The sequence below is a fragment of the Engystomops pustulosus genome, chromosome 6 (assembly GCF_040894005.1).
Source record: "Engystomops pustulosus chromosome 6, aEngPut4.maternal, whole genome shotgun sequence".
Lineage (NCBI taxonomy): Eukaryota > Metazoa > Chordata > Amphibia > Anura > Leptodactylidae > Engystomops > Engystomops pustulosus.
In genome coordinates, this window is record NC_092416.1 from 98,591,880 (window position 1) to 98,612,556 (window position 20,677).

The 20,677-nt window shown below is 41.1% G+C and overlaps 1 protein-coding gene across 2 annotated transcripts; it reads left to right on the forward strand.

Moving 5' to 3' along the window:
* The first annotated feature begins 2,220 nt into the window (after positions 1 to 2,220).
* MYADM (myeloid associated differentiation marker) lies at positions 2,221 to 20,392 on the forward strand. Of its 2 annotated transcripts, none has more exons than XM_072110463.1 (2): positions 2,221 to 2,373; positions 18,548 to 20,392. In XM_072110463.1, the coding sequence occupies exon 2, from the start codon at positions 18,559 to 18,561 to the stop codon at positions 19,480 to 19,482; it is 924 nt and encodes a 307-aa protein (XP_071966564.1). In that variant the 5' UTR covers positions 2,221 to 2,373; positions 18,548 to 18,558; the 3' UTR covers positions 19,483 to 20,392. The 2 variants fall into 2 exon arrangements, with proteins under 2 accessions (XP_071966564.1, XP_071966565.1); XM_072110464.1 differs by lacking the exon at positions 2,221 to 2,373 and adding an exon at positions 2,950 to 2,972.
* Positions 20,393 to 20,677: the final 285 nt, after the last annotated feature.

Sequence of the window (20,677 nt, forward strand, 5' to 3'; positions counted from 1 at the left end):
AGTTTTTTTGGTCTCAGTGACAATTGGATTTTAAAAATGTTGGGTTGACATAAGAACCAGAATTAACAATAAAGCTTATTTGCAGACACCTATTATAACTCCTACACCTTATTATTATAGCCCCCTAGACTGGGAATGAATGGGTTTTATATGTAGTTTATAGTGGAATTAAAATATATTACACATATTTAGCTGTGTACATTCTAGATGGGGAATTAAAGGGCATCTACCACCAGAATGAAGGACTGAATGAAGGTGTTAATAGAGCCTGGAGCCCCTCAGGCTCATTTGCATACAGTCTTTATCATGGTGGTAGATGTCCTTTGACATGTTTGATGTGCAGATTATATTGAAATGAACATATATTACACATACACAGCTGTGTATAGAATTCCCTGAAATCCAGATGATGAATGAACGGGTGATGTGTGTAGCTTATGATAATATATATCACATATTTATCACATTTATCACATATTTATCTGTCTACAGAATTCCCAGAGTATCTGAGATGAGGAATGAATAGGTTTTATATGTAGGTTATAGTGGAATGAACATATTATAGTTTATATATAGTTTATAGTGGAATGAACATTACACAAATTTAGCTAAAAGCGAACCGGCACAACAAAAGAAGGTCCACGGCTGTGCCAAACTATACCTGCTTTATTGAGTGACAAAATGTTAAAAGCAAACACGAGGAACAATCGGTTTACGCGTTTCGACGAAAAACGTCTTAGTCATAACTTTTGTCGAAACGCGTTAACCGATTGTTCCTCGTGTTTGTTTTTAGCATTTTGTCACTCAATAAAGCAAGCATAGTTTGGCATAGCACAGCCGTGGACCTTCTTTTGTTGTGCCGGTTCGCTTTTCTCTATTTTCTTCGTTTGTACCAGACGGCTATGGATGGGACTATGTTCGTGCACCAGGAGATGGCCGTGAAGTGTGCAGCCCGGAATGACTAGAAGGTTGGGTGAGCTGGCTTTTTTCACTTGTTACTACTGATTGTAGTTGGAGTGGTATATTTACAAATTTAGCTATGTACATGATTCCCTGAGTGTCCTAGAAATTAACAGGTTTTATATGTAGAATATAGTGGACTCATCATATATTACACATATTTAGCTGTGTACAGGATTCCCTGTGTCATGGGTGCTCCTGCGACCCATGTCCTGGGTCACTGGTATACCCGTGTGCCTCCCTGTGCCCTGTCACTTCCATTTGATTTCATTCAAATAGAAGGAGGTGTTCAGTGGAAGTAATAGATATACCGTAGTGTTAAACTCTCCACCTCCCTGACTTATCTTACTTATCATCTTACTTTGTTTACTTTCTGGATGATGCCACCACCATGGGCCATGAAAGAAACATCATCTAGAAACTGTACAGCTGCTTGACAACATACTGGTAGTGGTTTATTAGGCCCATTTCTGATGACAGGTTCCCTTTAAGTTGTTGTGTATAGGCTAGACGAGATTCATGGAACCTTATCTGGCCTATTTTGTTGTTACTTGACTGTGAGAGAATAGCCTTCATCTCTTCTCTCTTACTAACCACATCTAATCAATATTTCTTTTTACGAATTATGTTGATTAGGTTAGCAGAGTGATTTTGTTTCATAGTATGTTACATTACACCATAATTTATAAGCAAACATTAGCAGTAATTGGTATTGGATATTATTAAAACTTAATAAAACTTTTAAAAAATTATATATATATTGTATTGTTTCAACTCAAACTGGTCGGGGAACCCTGTACATAGGTACATATGTGTAATATATGTTCATTCCACTATACTCTGCACATACAATATGTTCATCCCCCATGTATAAAGTATGGGAATCTCATTTGACCTCTCTTTTTATCTTTATTAATTAGTTTTAATGTTCTTTTTTTTCTGCATTGCTTTTCTTGATTCTTTTTAGTATGACCCTGTAAAAGTATGGGAAACATGTATCAAAATGTTCCTGTGCCTACAAGCTAACCATTGTGGTACTACTACTCTCATCATGACAAGCTAGCTCTGTAGCTTTATAACCGCTGGAAAGTCAGCAGACGAGATACAGTGCACTGTGCAGGAGCTCCAGACCACTGCTCTGTACCTCAGCTTTCCCATCCCCACATAACTTGCAGTCTCTCTCACTCCCTGAATAACGTGTTGCTCAAGCAGGGACCGTGGCCAACTGCACACATGTGTCCAGGCACTGTTAGAGGAGCAGCAGTCTTCTGCTGTGTGTATGACGTGGAATTGTCTCCGCTCCCTGCGCTTTGTGTATGTGTCTGGTAACCGCACCCTCTCAGTCCTTAGGTTCTTGTGCTCACTGTCTTCTACTTCGGCAGTGAGCGCGTTTGCCGGACACAGGGCTTAGAGGTAAGTACTCAGACTCCACACCTTACTTGTATATCCCAGATTTACCATGTGCAGAAAATTATCATTATGTGCTGGGTAATGGATAGGACAGAAGAAGCCAATGCTCTGCTATACGTCCAGCTCTCCACATGTGTATACAGCTAGTGACTGCTAGGTGTGGCCAATGCGCAGCACAGATGTTACCAGTGGAGTGTGGAGACTTCTACAAGTTAGGATTTTGTATGTGTTTTCAAATCCTTTTTAGGCTTTTAACATTTGGATGTATAAATGATAATGATGATATTAAAATATTTTCATATTCGGCAAATCCCATGAGACCCTTTCCATGCACTGATATAATGTTTCATCCATACTGAAATGCGGGAAAGTGCGAACCCCGTAAGACCTTGTGCACATTGCACGACCAAAGTTGTAGAGTCACTAGCGCTGCCCATGCCTTGTGCACAGAGCCATACTACAGCCCTGTGTATGATTCAATCTGCACCATATCTTCAGGCTGCAGTCACACCATGCGCTTGGGCTGTGCTGTGAAAGGCATTGTAAGCAGGAGAAAGTCCTCCCTGAACGCTTATGCATTTTGACCAAAAAACTTGCATTCTGTAAGTAACACTGAACGCAAAAGTTTAAGGAGTGGCAATAATTTGATATGCTCTTAATTCACAGTGGATTCCGCTGCAGATTTTGTCAATGTATCATGTGGATGGGATTTGTGATAATCCACTACTCTGTAAATGTCAGGGTGCGTTTACTAAAGGTACTTAGATCGGTGTTTTTAATTTCACATTAATTATTAAAGGATCTTGGCAGTCTTGTGGTTCTATGAGCAACAGAGCCAGTTAGACGCAATTGGGAATGTGAATTACAGTTCAAATCTAATTCCGCCTTCATTCACTGGGAGGAGAGGGGAATTTATCATTGGGGTTTTTGTCTATGTTTGGCGTTGTTTTGGCGCAGTTGTGCTACAAATACTGTTTTGCATCCATACGCCAAATGAGCATAGGACAGTGCAAAGTCACTTTAAAATAGACCCTGCTTGTGCCAAATTCATTATTTGTTTAGACTAGTTTTCACACTACTAAACTAAATTCACGATTTGCGATTTAGGCGCATGTTTTGACGCAAAATGACTCCAGTCACTCTCTGGAGTAGAAGCAGGACAAAAGCCACTACCAAATTTATCAGAACAATTGCTCCTTAGAAGAACGTGCACAAACGCAAAAAAGCCCCAATATTATGAGACAAAACAAAAAAAAAATACAAGAATATATAGACTGACTTGATGAATTCGGATAAAAGAAAAATGGGGTTGAACATAGACAAATTGTAATGATAAATTCCCCCCACTGTATGTATCTCTGTAGAACCACAATTCACTGGGAACGGGTTGGCCCAATGCAGATGCGTTTCCACTGAAATGCTTGCAATTTCCCACTGTGTCTTTGACTGGGTATATCTCTGGTTCTCTTAACCTGGTTCTCTGTATCTCTGAAAGATTATATTCTTATCTGTAATATGACACCATAAGGGTGTTTGACACTTCCTCTGCAGCCTCTAAACTTGACTAAATATGACTTTTTTTTTCTTTTGCTCATTTCACATGATTTTTAAAGGATATTTTATTTTTTGTACAGGTAAAAGGACAAGATTTTACATTAGAGGGAATTCTCATTTTCTCATTTTCATACCCTACCTGAGGGGGCAAGTAGTTTAATGGGGTAAAATCTGGTGACAGATTTTCCTTTAACCTCTTCCCTGCCAAGTAGGTATCTCTTACTTCCTGACAGGGTAGCATCTCTATGGCCATGGATTCTAGGTACCAGGGATCCAATGTTATTGGTCCTAGAATCCAGGAATTATCTGTTATGTCCTCCACCATAGTGGTGCCACCCTGTGAGAACATATGAGGTGCATTATAGTGCACATTGTCAAAAACTAAGATTTTAGGTGCCAGGGATCTGAAGTGTGCCCCCTTTCATCTTAGCCAGCAGGCAGAATGAAGGAGAAAGAGCAGGGTCCACAGAGTAGCTTCTTGTAGCTCACAGATCAAGTTAAATATTGAATTTAATTATATCTACATTTTGAATAGTGATAACATGTTCTAACTTATGTTCATATTATTAACCATCTATTACCCAGAACAATCAGAGAGCAAACTTGCACTTTGATTGTCACATATGGAGTGATTATACTTATTTGTATACTAGCTGTAGCTACCAGCATTGCCTGGGATAGTAAATAACTGCTCTTCGCTACAACAAAATAGAATGGGTTAACAAAATTTTTTTTAAAATATGCATCAATAGATCGTCTCTGACCATCGCAGGCAGTCGAGCTCCAGTGACTTACTGTCACTGGCAGTCTCACTCCAGTGACTGACTGCCTGTCATCGTCAGTCTCACTCCAGTGACTGTCTCTGTCACTTTGTCTATGGCAACCAATCATTTTTGCACAGCTGTTTATAAAATTACAGCTGATCTCTGATTGGTTTCCTTGGCTACTGGAAACCATTACCTATAGCAGTGATGGCGAACCTTTTCGAGACCGGGTGCCCAAACTACAACCAACACCCACATATTTACCATCAAGTGCCAACATGACAATTTATACAGTAACTTATTGCTCACTGTTCTTCCACAACCATCAATTGTTTCGCCCCCTCAGGCCACTAATACAGCTGAAAGCAGGAGAGAAAATTCAGACATCATTGTAGCTTCTCTCCAGGGTCTCTCTATACAGGAAGAATCATGGGGCCAGCAAGGGACCTCCAAAGATATTCTGACCCTGTTCACACCTTCTCACTGTTCCTGCAGTTCCAATCAGACAAGGATGTGTCACCTTAAAAGAGCATTGGGAGAAGCATCTCAAGTTGTCTGGGACTGCAGGAAGATTCAAGTCCTTTCTAGTGAACTTTGCCCTGGGGAGTCAGTCTGGGTGCTCACAGAAAGGACTCCGAGTGCCGCCTCTGGATACATACCTGCATACACACACACACTCAGCTTTATATATATGGTGTTAAATTTGCTCAGGCCTTCAACACAATAAAATTGCCAGAAACATCTGGCTGGGCAAAAGTTAAATTATTGCAATATGGCTGGGAAAGCTTCTACAATCTCAGTCTTGTACACTTCCCCTTTGCAAACGTTTGTCTGGGTGTGTTCTTAGCCTTGTCTAAATACCATTATGACCATAAGTGGACAAGTAATGTGATGTGTGCTTGGCAGTCATCCATTGTATGTCCTGTAATAGAGATAATACACAGTAGTTATGTTCTGTGGATCTAGAATACATATGCTATTGTCTTATAAGAGAATGCTTAATATGTGGAACATGCCTATTTATATTGTAATTGCATCATGTGATATGAACTGCGAAGACACATTTGTAGCTTGGAAATGTCCTCAGCCAGAGTTTATACTAAAAAAAACTTAAAAGTGTTACTGTAAAGCTATAGTGATTTTACCAAATTATTATATGTGATACTCCCTTTAAAAACAAACAGAATGCTGCCTAGTTTGTGCTGCTCACCCTTTTCTTTCCTAAGTTATGGCATTTTCTGTATTGAAAGTGTTTGACAAAAATCTTTCTCACTAGAGGTGAAGTGGGCGGCGACTAATGCCTGTCAGTCTATGCCCTCAGGCAGAGGCCAGTTAGCTAGCCCACAGATCCCATGATGCCTTGTTTTATCTCTCAAAGTAATTTAGTTTTAAATCCATTTACTTTCCCACAAGTAAATCCACTGAACACTGCATAGTGCACATACAGGATGTATATAGTGACCAGCCTAGAAGCTTCCATCACATGGAGGCGCAGGGAACATGTAATAAGTGGTACAAATCATAAGTAAACCAGTGACATGCAGTCTATAGCCTGTGCTGTGGCAGCACTAAGGGTTAATAGCTTATCTGGACAGAGCTGATACTGCTGATGACACGGTGGGGGAAGGGAGCAGTGAGAAGAGTAAGAAAACAGACAGACAGAAAAACTTCTGTAGCATCACATACTGGGATGTAGGGACTGATAGGTAATAGGGGAGATCGTGTACCTCTTTATTCTGTGCAGGAGACATCTGCATTCACTGAAACATGACCTCCTTCCCTGTGAGCAGGGAGCAGCAGATCCTCCCCTCCTCAACAGAAACAAAGTGTAAACAAACTACAGATTCATAAGGCTTATCAGCACATGGAGAGGAGGCAGCCATTACAGCAATGAGGTAAAGTGAGGGCTATAGCACAGAAACTACTCCATATAGGTAATAAACATAATAGGCAAAGATTTTACATCCCAAGAGCTATTGATTTGTGAAAAATAAAAAAACCTTTACAGTTACTCTTTAAAGAGAACCCGTCAGGCAAAATAACCCCCCTAAACTAAATATATCTTCATAAACTGCCATTAGAGAGCATTGCCTCTATCCCTTTATTGTCCCTCCACATGCCTGTAAACCTAAGCAATGAGGTCCTAAAGCTGTATGCAAAAGACCTGTGAAATGTCCAATGAAGCATTAGCATATTCAAGCTGTCCACTCTATTCATAAGTGGGAGGAACAGCCATACCCCCAGTGCATGACTGACAGCCTGTATAATGATGTGAGGCTGTATAATGATGTGCTTCCTGGTGCTGGTGGCCACACCCACTGTAGCCTGTGTATGCACGTGTGTGTGTTTAGGAGAGATACAGCAGCTCCAGGCAGCCATGTTACAGCAGAACATGTCAGATTCATGTGTAGCTGATGTCTGTGTCTCTCACCTGTATATTAGGAGGATGCAGCATGTCAGCAGATGCAGCACACACTAGCCATGCTTTACTATACATTACACACAGACATGAGCAGGGGGAGGAGAGGGGAGGGGTAACAGGGGTGACATCACTGCCTCTGACCATGTGACCAGCCTCATTTATATGATAAAGAATAGATTATTTTATAATGATTTAATGTATGAAATAACTAGATAAAGGCTGGGATGGGATCCTTGTGAGCTGCTCCAACAGGTAGTAGTGACAGGACTAGTGACACAGACCTGATGACAGGTGTCCTTTAATGAAAAACCTACCATTTGATTTCATGCATTATGAAGCAAACATACCTTGAAAATGCTGTACCTACACTGATTCAGAATAATATCTTGTTTAATCACTGAGCTGAGTGGCTTTGCTGAAAAAACTATTACAAAATTATGATAATGAAGCCCTGTTGCTTCTGTGCCTGGGTTGGGTGCTTTTCTTTTCACATTAGTTATGCAATGCACCAGAGGATGATGTAATCACAGTTCTCCCTGCCAGTCAGAATAATCAATTGCTACACCATCCCCCAGATGCTGTGTATGAGAGAAACAGGTCAGGTTGATTAGTCCTGTCTTGGCTGTTCAGAAAGCTTGTGTGTAATGTGGATCCAGCTTTCCCAAGGTCCTGAATTTTATAACAGTTTTTTCAGCAAAAACAAGATATGATTCTGCATCAGTGTAGCTACAGAATTGTTGTGGTATTTTTGGTTCATAATGCATGAAATCAAAAGGTAGACTTTCCTTAACGGAAATCTACCATCAAAGTTAAGCATGATAAAGAAGGGACAATTGCTCATAGATCGAGGCACCGTGACCGTGGTAAATCCTCTATATATTATCCATGGCCTCTTTCCTTCTAAAATCAACTTTTTAAATGATGCTGATGAGCCTTAGGGGCTACTGTAGCCCCTCTGTAATCTGACTTTACGGACCGTTACCCTGTCTCATCCTCCCCCCTGCTCCCTTGGCAGTGAGTGTTTCCTGCGGTATTCTCGGTGCTGAGGAGGGAAGGTGAGACAGTGTATCGGTCTGTGAAGCCAGATCACTGAGGGGTTAGAGTAGACTTTTAAGCTCATTACCATAATTTCAGAAGGAAGGAGGCCAGGATAACAAATATAAGAACATTATCACAGTCATTGTGCCTGGATCTATGAGGTAAGTGCTCCTGGTTTATCATGCTGGAATTTGAAGGCAGATTTCATTTAACTGAACAGAGATCAGGGAACTATTCTGACTAACACCTTGTACTTCAACCACAGTGGGGGAAATGTATCATACACCGTTGCTTTTGTGCCGGCGTATGATAGGGGCCCTGCGTGGTGCAGAGGTGGCATAGCCGCAAAAAACTGGCGTAGAAGTACTGATAAATTCACCCACAATGTCATCAATCTTGACCGAAAAAGAATACATATGCGAGGTGCTTACAGAGAACCCTTTCATCTGTACATGTCAGCAGTACCGAGTATCAGGACAATTTCAATATGTGGTATCTGAACAGAAAATCCTGCCAGACATGGCAGGGCATTTCTTAAGATATGACCACCTCCAGAGGTCGCACTAAGATTTTTAAAGAAGGGTAATAATACTCCTCCTCCTATCTTTGGGGAGTATTTTTAGCCGAGGAGGAGTATTAAATTTTTTGTAATAAAAATATAAAACTTCTAGCTGTATATAATGTTAACAGACGCTATTTATACATGAAAATCATCTTCACCGCGCGCTCACTACACACACAGAGCAGCACGCTCACTACACACGCACACACAGAGCAGCACGCTCACTACACACACACACACACAGAGCAGCACGCTCACTACACACACACACACACAGGGCACCACGCTCACTACACACACACACACACACACACACACACAGAGCAGCACGCTCACTACACACACACGCTCACTACACACACAGAGCAGCACGCTCACTACACACACACGCTCACTACACACACACACACACGCTCACTACACACACACACACACACACACACACACACAGAGCAGCACGCTCACTACACACACACACACACACAGAGCAGCACGCTCACTACACACACACACACACAGAGCAGCACGCTCACTACACACACACACAGAGCAGCACGCTCACTACACACACACACACACACAGAGCAGCACGCTCACTACACATACACACACACAGAGCAGCACGCTCACTACACACACACACACACACACACACAGGGCAGCACGCTCACTACACACACACACACACACACACAGAGCAGCACGCTCACTACACACACAAACACACAGAGCAGCACGCTCACTACACACACACACGCTCACTACACACACACACACGCTCACTACACACACACACACACACACACACACAGAGCAGCACGCTCACTACACACACACACTGAGCAGCACGCTCACTACACACACACACACACACACACTGAGCAGCACGCTCACTACACACACACACACACACTACACACACACAGAGCAGCACGCTCACTACACACACACACAGAGCAGCACGCTCACTACACACACACACAGAGCAGCACGCTCACTACACACACACACACACACACACAGCAGTACGCTCACTACACACACACTCACTACACACTACACACACAGCAGCACGCTCACCACACACACACACACACACAGAGCAGCACGCTCACTACACACACACACAGAGCAGCACGCTCACTACACACACACACAGAGCAGCACGCTCACTACACACACACACAGAGCAGCACGCTCACTACACACACACACACACACACACACAGCAGCACGCTCACTACACACACACTCACTACACACACACTGCACACACACTCACTACACACACACAAACACAGCACGCTCACTACACACACAGCACGCTCACCACACACACACGCTCACTACACACACACACACACAGCAGCACGCTCACTACACACACACACACACAGCAGCACGCTCACTACACACACACACTCACTACACACTACACACACAGCAGTACACTCACTACACACACACAGCAGTACGCTCACTACACACACACTCACTACACACACACACACACTCACTACACACTACACACAGAGCACACTCACTACACGCACACTCACCAACACGCACACTCACTACACAGAGTGCACTCCACAGGTGGGCCTCGCACTCACCTGGCACTGGTCTCCGTTCCTGCCGGGATCCTACAGCCGAGGAGCCGCAGCCCTGGTGTCCACGTGTCTCCCGGGGCCTGCGCTCCCACTCCGGGTCCCTCCGGAGCGTTGCTGACACAGAACACTGTGTCACGTGTCCCGCTGAGCGGCCCGGCGCGCGCTTCTATCCCGCTGCTAACATTTCCCTCTTTTGCAGCGCGCGCCAGGCCGCTCAGCCTGCGCGCTACATGGAATAATTGCCATGCGTTCTTTTACGCATGGCAATTATTTTGGGGGGTAATTGCGCCTCATCACGCGTCTATGACGCGTGGTGAGGCGTTAATGCGACCTCTGACCACCTCCTTTCAGTTATCTGATCTGGTTTCCTGTTTGATGGTGACTCATTTCTAGAAGACCTAGGACACATGGAGTGACATCACTGCCTCTGACCATGTGACCAGCCTCATTTACATAATAAAGAAAAGATGATTTTAGAATGATTAATGTATGAATTGACTAGATAAAGGCTGGGGTGGCATCCTTGTGAGCTGCTCCAACAGGTAGAGGTGACAGAAATAGTGACAGAGACCTGATGACAGGTGTCCTTTAAGCGGTTAGTAGAGTCCTACTAATCTTGTGGATCCATTTCAGCTAAATAGACCTGCTGATATCAGTCATGTCATTTGGATAATGTGTATTTCCCAGGGTAGGATCCCAATCTCAAAACAAATGCTTTATAAAAAAAATCAGCAGTGGAATCTGTTTTTTTTTTCCGTTGTGGATTTTAGTTCTTCAGCATGTCCCTTTTCAGGGTGGATTCCAGTACAGAACATAAGCCATACATTAGAACAATTGTGCATTGCCTCATTCTACAGTGAAAAACATAGTATAAAACCTAATGCAAATGAAGGTATTTGTGTGTGAACTAGCAGCACAAACCACATCTAGTTCATGGCACCACTGATGCCTGCGGTGCATAAACCGTGACTGGGCGGCATGGTGGCTTAGTGGTTAGCATTACAGCCTTGCAGCTCTGGGGACCTGCGTTGGTTTCCTCTGGGTCCTCCAGTTTCCTCTCACACTCCAAAAGTATACTGATTAGTATTGATTAGATTGTGAGCCCCATTGGGACAGGGACCGATTTGGCAAGCTTTGTGCAGGGCTGCATATTCTGTATGTGCTGTATAAAGGAATTATTAATTAATGTTCCCACCAGCTACACCACAAATTATAGAGCAGATCATATTCCTGCTAATCTTTGCAGCAAAGACATTAATTTCCGTTTGACATCTACGGGGGTGAGCAGCACACATCAGTCAATTTCACATGACCCGATAGCAACAGCACACAGCCTGTTGCAAACATTTTTGTGCACAAGGCTTGAAGATGCTGATTTTGGCTGGCTCATTTCTACTGCATACATAAATTTGTACCTAAGATAACAACCTCTCAAATGGCTCTTTAAACAAAAAATAAAAAGATATGGCTTTTTGCAATGCAAGAAGTATATAATTGAAACACAAGGAAGGAATTGGTTTGGTCCTCAAGGAGGGCTCAGTTGGCGAGTAGTCATTAAGAGTATCTCTCACTCTGGAGGACCTGTGACATCCTGTATTACGCAGACAACACATCTGTATTTTTAACAATATACAGAACTAGATTCCTAGTCTTCCCAATTTTAGACACAGGAGCTTCACATTTTGACAAAGACCTTTCCTAGAAAAGTTGGTGATTGTCCAAAGAGAACCTGAGATATTACACTGTAGTAAGAAACTTGAAGAGTAAGGCCTCATGCACACGACTGTATGTTTTTTCAGTTCTGTATATACAGCTTTATTTTGGCCGTTATACAGAAACAGCACGTATCCGTACTGTTTCCATATAAAATACAGTGGGCTGGCAAATGACGGCTGACTGTCTATTGGCTGGCTGACAGAATGCACCTCCCACTAGTTCTGGTCTCCCTGGATACTGCATGTATATACAGCAGCATACGGTGCATAACTGTATCCAGCAGGTATGCAATCCGTATTTTATAAGTTCTCATAGACTTCTATGAAATACACAAAAAAATAGGACATGCTCTATATTTTTTAAAGGGGTTTTCCCATGAAAAACAATTCTCAAATCTTAACCCCCTAGTGATGGTAACACAATAAAGATGTTAGCTCTTTACTTCACAATATTACTCAGTTTTATTTCTGTTATAGCTCCTATATTAAAATCCCAGAGTGTGGGTGGGGACTCTCTAAGCATACACATCTAGTTCTGTGAGCTGATGGGCCGGATGGTTGGCGTGGCTCCCAATGTTCGGCGCAGTTTGCAGCGGCTCCTCTTCTCTCTGTTGTAACAGTGGGCAGATACACGTCCATGCGACCTGCCGTTGGCTGGCACACAGTATGATACGGCGGTGGCGCCGCTGATGATGTCATCAGCAGCGACACCGCCGCATCATAGTGTGCGCCAGCCAGCAGATCACGTGGACATGTATTTATTACTGATCCCATGTGTTTCAATGGAAATGCAAAATGCGATCAGATTGAGCTCCACCCCCAGATGTTTGCATTGAATTTCTAAATACAATGTAAACGCCCCATGTGACCGCACCCTAAACATTCAGAGAATACTTTTTTTTTTCTTGAAAGTATCGTATCACACTCAAAATTCTGGTATCGTGCAGCTCTACCTAGACCTATGGTTCTCATGTGCTCTGCCAGGCACTGTGAGCTGTGAGGTCTTATATAGACAGGTGTGTGCCTTATCTAATCAAGCCCAATCATTTTAATTAAAGCTGGAGTCCAATGTAGAGTAGAACCATCTCAAGGAGGTTCAGAAGGAAATGGACAGCATGTGAGTTCAATATGAGTGTCAATGCAAAGGGTCTAAATACTTATGACAATGTAATATTTCAGTTTTTCTTGTTTAAAAAAATAAGCAAAAATATTTTCATTACTGTTTTTTTACTGTCAAGTGCAGAGAGTACAATAATGAACAAAATAATATTTTGATCTTACCAATTGGCTTCAATGAAACAAAGGGTGTGGTCACAAGTTGCTTTTAACGCTTGCGTTTAAAAATGCCTAATTAAACAGCTGTTAATACTTGTGTTTACAAAACACAAATGTTAACACATGTTAACATTGCGACGTGTCACTGCACCCAAAGAGTAAAAAATGTAAAGGGGTCGGAAAACTTCCCATAGCCACTGTATCCCGCTATATGCTTATACAGTTGGATATGTCACCTGGTGACCTCTCCTCCCCCTGAATGCGGGCGAGTGAGCTGCTGCCAATGTATGGGGTTCTGGTGATGTCACTGTTCATATCTGGACAGTGACATCACCGGTGTTCTCTCTCTCCTGCTGAGCAAGGCTGGAGGAGAGTTGCAATATGTTGCATCTGCTTCCCATAGGCTTGTATTGCCTTCGCTGAGCTTACACGTCCCTCAGCTGGAGGGAGCAGGGTAGTAAGACGTAGCTTGATACATCTTGAAATGTGTACTGGACAGAAGGAGGCAACAACTATGCCACCGTCTGCCAGTATATGTCAACGGGTACACTCCGCTTCTGATGTATATGTTGAAGGTATATAAAAGACGTAATGTGAGCCCAGCCTTGGGTTGGTGAGCGGATTAGTTTCTCTGTTTTCTATTCCACTTGCAAACAGAAAGGAAAACATGTCTAGTCTCAAAGTTTGTGAGGCTTTGCCAAGAAATATTATACCTGGGCTTTTGGCAGCTCTATAGATTGTATAGGTATGTTGAGCACACGTTCCATTTACACAGCTGAAATGTTTAATTGTGAACACAAGTTACAAGTGGACTTAAAATGCCATCTGTGTGCCAGCACTTAGTGACAAGGAGCAGCTTCTGACTCGCTCTACAAACTCAATCTTAGGCTGGTAGCAGGAAGTGCCCCACCTTTGTCTGCCTGGCAATTCATAGCCTGTACAGGTTTCCTCATCCAGAGCAGGAAATGTATGACTCATGTTTTGCAGCTACTAAAAGATAGACCTGGATCTTTCATTTTTAAACCAGAATTTTAGCAGAAGGCTCTGGAAAGATCTCCTATTCATCTAAAATGCAATGCCAAAGTTTCATTGCCACCAGACATCATCAGATTTATATACATCCATATGTTGTCATATCACAACATCAAACTAGAGTTTGTCTCCCCTCTCATTTTTAGTGTCCAGTATGTTTTTATTATTTAATATGGATTGATACGATTTTACAAAATGCAAAAATAAAGACTGTGTGTTTTCTTATTCTGGTACCAATAACTTTTTCAGGTCTTGGGTCTTATTCAGACAGACTTGTCCGTTTTAGATCCTCAATGAATGCACAAGTTTTTAGTCCATGTTGTCAATATAGTGTCCTATTTTTCAAGTTGGTTTGATATTGCAAATATTTACAGCACACAGATGACATCCGTGAATAGAAGTATTTTTTTTTTGTAATGGAAGTCTTTGGAAAATAAGTGTGTTTAGTGTAGTGTACATGTTTTTTTTTCCTCACTAACCCTTGTTCTGAAAATATTGGGTCAGCATACTATTAGTGATAATCACTGTTAAAACAAAGGTGTGAAAAAGCCTTTAAAATGAGCATAAGGCCTCTTTCACACGATCGTTGTGGGGACTGATTTCCGGCCTCACAATATGCGGCTGGATGTTGGTCCATACGGCGCCCCAGCCATGGTACGGTGGGAACAAGAGAGAGCTTGCTCTATCTTTTCCCATACATACGGCCGGGCATTATAGAGGAGGGAGGGGTGAGAAGTCTGGGCGAGCATACGTTCGTGTGAAGCTGGCTTTTTTTTTTAGATTTCTTTATGTTATGAAAATCTTAAATTTTTGTTAATCTGTCTTTTCATACATGAGAACCATGTAAACCGATCCCACTATTTTCCATAATTTATAGCGTAAAAAATATAAAATATTAATAACGGAAGGTAGATAGAAAGGAAACATCTGTACATGTACATAACTCTATGGGACGGGTGATAAACCAAAGAGCTTACTTAAACTTAGTCTTAATCTGTCAGCTATTGTGAGTTACATGCAATTCTTTACTTATGACACAAAAAATGGAATGGAAGTAGAATTCTGCTTCCTTAAAAGGTCATCCTCTGTCTTTGGCCTGGCAGAGGGCCACGCATTTCATTCACTCTAATACCATGTAGTGCAGTCTGCTGAATATGTTTACATTTCACTAATGGCTTACACTTCCTTCCCAATGGTAAATTTGGTACTGTGGGTATGCTTTATGTATACTATCACTTACTAAGCATACTGTACAACAGGTTATTTTATATGTTCTTTTCAGTCTTAGTTTTCGTATCAAATATACACAAGGAAAAAAATCTTTTTTTTTTTTTTTTTTACTTTTAGTCATTGTAGAATACTTAAAGCGAACCTGGCATCAGGAAGATCATTTTTACATGATGACTGGTTCCAATAGCCTCTGACATGTTCATTTCAAATATTCCTTTGTGGTGCAATAAAATGCACTGGAATTATTCAAAGAGTTTATTTAGCATTTCCTGCCTCCCTGGCAGCAGTGTGTGAGGAGCCCAGGGCAGGAATGTCTGGGGGACCAATTCAAACTGTACAAGTAATTTTCTTTTCTCCCTTCTCCGCTTACTTCAGCTCACCTGAACTGCCACTCCTTTCCCCAGGACTCGCCATTAACCCCTTATTGGACTTGCTGGTGCCTGTGTCGGGCTGTGATCTTACAGCCCAGACCCCGCACTAACATCCGGGATCGGAAAACCTCCGATCCCGGATGTTTAACCCCTTACACGCCCGCGTGGATCGGAAACACCCCCCCCCCCAACCACGATCGGACGATCGCTTGTTCAAGCCAAGAAGTAGAAAATGTAAAAAAGTTAAAATGATTTCATCTTTTTTTTTTTTTTAAATTATATAATTAAATAAATAAATAAATTAAAAGTCCCATAATCTCCCCAGTTACACATAAAATGCAAATAAAGTATATAAAACACAAAAACACGTACATATTTGGTATCACCGCGTCCGTATCAATGTTTACAATAAATCTAAATCAATATTGAACCCGCTCGGTGAACGATGTAAAAAAAAAACTCGAAAAACTTCCCGTAATATACAATTTTTCATCAAACACCATCACAAAAAATGTACTAAAAAGTGATCAAAAAAAGTTGCGTTCCCTAATATGATACGACTGAAAAGAACAACTCTTTTCGCAAAAAATAAGCCCTCAACCAGGTCTGACAACAGAAAAATACAGAAGTTATGGCCCTAAAAAGTTGTCAATAGAAAAAACAATGAGATATTCTCCAATATTGGTTTTGCTCAGGAAAATTGAGCAGAGATAAGAAAAACTATATAAATGAGGTATCAACGCAATCGTAGTGAACCAGAGAATAAAGATAAAATATTACTTTTATGTTACGGTGAGCGGGGGGAAAAAAAGTGCTAAAAATCCAAAATAAAAATGGTTTTGTTTGTGTCCCCCTTGAAATAGTTAATAAAATCTCATGAATAAGCTATAGACTCCCAAAATGAATTATCTATACATTGCATCTCATCCCGTAAAAAATAAGCGCTCGTATGTTTGCATTACCAAAAAAAAATAAAAAAATTTCTAGGTCGTGCAATGTGACAATACAAACCTGCTGTGAATGGCGCCTCCATTCATTCTATACTCGTCCGTGCGCCCGTACAGAAGTTTACCGCTCACATATGGGGTATCAGTAAACTCGGGAGGAATTGGGCATCAAACGTTGCAGTGCGTTTCATCATTTAATTTATTCTGAAACTGTCAGTTTGGCCTAAATGAATGTATTTTCCAAAAAAATTCCATAGTTTCTAAATCGCAGATCCATATTGTTTTAACCCATGTGAAACACTTAAAGGGTTAATGGACTTAATAGAAGTTGTTTTACATACGTTGAGGGGTGAAGTTTCTATAGTGGGGTAATTTATGTGGTTTTACTATTATTTAGGCGTTTCAAAGTCACTTGGAAGCTGAGTTGTCCCTCAAAATGTGAGTTTTGGCAATTTTAATGAAAATGAGAAAAATCGCACCTAAAGTTCTGCACCTCATAACATACTAGAAAAGTGAGAGGATGCATAAAATATCATCCCAACATAAAGCAGACATTCCGTAAATGTTAATTATCATGCTTTTTGGGTAGTTTTACTTCCTGTCTGAAAAGCAGAACATTTCAAACTTGGAAAATGAAGATTTTTTTACAAACTTTTGCCAAATTTTCACTTTTTTTCAGAACGAATCGCAAAACGTATCACCTAAATTTTATAACTAACATGAAGTACAATGTATCACGAGAAAACATTCTCAAAATCACCAGGATATGTTAAAGCGTTGCGAAGTTATAACCAATTATCGTGAGACATGTGAGATTTGAAAAATCGAGTCTGGTCATTGAGCTGAAAACTCAGTGTCGGTGATAAGGGGTTAAATCAACATATTAGAAGTTATTGCGACCTGTCATTGTGTAAAAATTACCTTCCTGATAACGGGTTACCTTTAAAGAGGTTGCCTAAAAATAATACAAAAAATATATATACACATATATTTAGAAGGCATGTGGGATGGTGGGGCTGTAAAAAAACAAAAAAACTCTTATATTAATTTCTTTCAGTGCTCTGGTTCAGTCAGGGCGTAGTCTGCCACTGCCAGCTTGGTTCAGCTATAGTTTATATACAGTGTGTATACAGAGACCCAAAGTGCTGTATGGCAGGATAAACAAGGCTGCGGAGAGAGGTGTTTAAGAGGTTTATTTATTTCTGGGCAAATCCCTGCAAACAACCCCCACCCTAGCCATATGTAACAAAATTTTTATTCTCTGACAACCCTTTTAATAGCATAACAAAAGTTATATAAGGAAAGGCAGCTTCTGTTATTTATAAAGAAAAAACTATGCAGGCTTCAGAGCTGTTTTGTCCATGTTAAGGGGTTAATTATGTCCCCCCTTTTTAGTTTTTTTTTTTCATTTTCCTTCATTTACTTATACTCTGCTATAACCTTTTCCATATAGCTGTATGAACTGTCTTGTTTTTTCATAATGAGCTCTGTGGAATATGATGGGGCTATTTAAATAAAGCTTTATTATTATTTTTGTATCATTTTGTAGCTTGTTGCTAGACTGCAACCGTTTTGTTTGTTGAAATCACTTCTACTCAGTCAAACCCTTGTTTTATCTGTTACTTTATTTTAACTACTTTGTGCTTTCTTTTGATAGGTTCATCGACAATGCCAGTCCACAAGAGGACCGTGGTGGTGGGCAATGCCCACACCTTAAAGTCTCCTGTTGGAATTGTGCGCATCCTTGCAGCCATCTTTGCCTGTGTTACTTTTAGCTTGGTTGCCCATAGTAGAGCATGGTATGGACGCATTGGAGATTTGTGCATGTTTTCATGGTGCTTCTGCTTCGTAGTTACCATAATTATCCTAATTGTTGAATTTGCTGGAGTGCAAAGCCGGATGCCAGTGTCGTGGAAGAACTTCCCAATCACTTTTGCAATGTTTGCTGTTCTGATGTGTCTCTCAGCCTCCATTATTTATCCATTAAACTTCATTGAAGATAAAAGCTACGCTGGGGATCGCCGTACCTATGAAATTGTGGCCACTGTGTTTTCATGCCTTACTACCTTGGCCTATATCATCGAAGTGTCCTTAACCAGAGCTCAGCCAGGAGAAATTACTGGCTACATGGCTACTGTTCCTGGACTGCTAAAAGTCATAGAAAGCTACATTGCCTGTGTCATTTTTGTCTTTATTTCAGAGCCCCCTCTGTATGAAGGACATGATGCCTTGAAATGGTGTTTGTCTGTTTACTGTATCTGCTTTATCATTTCTGTGCTGGTGATTATTATGTGTGTTGGAGAGTGCACCAGCTGGTTGCCCTGCGCCTTTGAGAAGTTCGTTAGTGGTTATGCCCTTATTGCTGTCCTTTTCTACGCCTCTGCTTTGATAATCTGGCCCATCTTTCAGTTTGACTCCAAACATGGTGGTAATCCAAGAAGACCTAGTAACTGCAGAAATTTTTCAGGTCCATACACACTGTGTGTTTTTGATAAAGCCGTAGCCATTGCTGTTCTGACAGCTGTAAACCTCCTAGTTTACATTGGTGATCTTGTGCATTCTGCAAGACTTATTTTCATCACTGTTTTATAAGAGGGTTTCCGGCCCTCTTCACTTATGCTGTAATAATTTGAAAAAAAAGGTATCTACACCTTTCCTTTACCTTATTAGATATAACCTATATGTATGTTTATTTTTTAATGAAGGGTAATTATAGAAAAAAAATATTAGTGCTGGAGCCCTTTGGATTGCTATGTGTGCCAGAGCAGTAAAATCACTGCCATTACTATTCCTTTTACTTTTTCCCCAGGGCAGGGACTAAAATAGGCAGGGGCTATTGCTTTGTAGCACCATAATATATTGAAGTATGGTATGCAATTAAACCTGCCTCCTAGTGAAGAAGTTTTCATACTACGATTTTTAATTACTTATATGTTCATTACTTATTTTTAAAATGGCAGAACCAGGGTTAATTTTTTTTTTCTTAGCAAGCTGTTGAGTTGAGAGTAAAGTAGGGCAATGGTGTGGAACTATGATGCCCTGCGTATTTATAACTCCAGTCAAAACATCTAATGATGGGAGCCTGTCAGGTCCAAAATGCCCCCCAAATCAATAATGGTGCCATGTAAAGGTCATTTAATATGAGCTATGCAGAGTTACTCATCTTAAACCAGTATTTTTCTAATAGCAGCGATGTATGACCATCCTAGTTCAATGTAGACGTGTTGCTAAAAATGCATTATGCATTTCCTTCTCAAGCAAAAATGTGCATTTATTTTCATGTATTTGGGATTTATCAATTATGTATTGATGGTGAAATATGCATAAAACAGTAATATATTTTTGCACATACTGTATGAATAGTATACTCTATGCTTTTGTACCAAAGTGCCTCCTTCAGTATTATACACAACTGTAACTTAACGTTATTGCTTGTTTTTATATTTTTATGTTGATCTTCTATGCTTTTTTAAAAAAAATGAAATAAATACAATGTACAATACGTACAGATAACATGTTTTACTTGCACTATTGTTGTTGTGGAACTCTTTGATGGAATATGGTAACATTTTTACAGTATCTTGAGCAAAGAAACTCCCGTAATATTTTAGGACCATAAACTTTAAGGCTACATTCACACTGCCATTGCCCGCCGTACCACTGCATGGCGGGCACATGGCAGTGCCGGGGGGAGGGGTAGAGCGCCACTCACACGCTCCCCTCACCATATGAATATATGGCGCCGTATTCCGGAGAAAGATGGGACATATCCCTGTTGGGCATCATG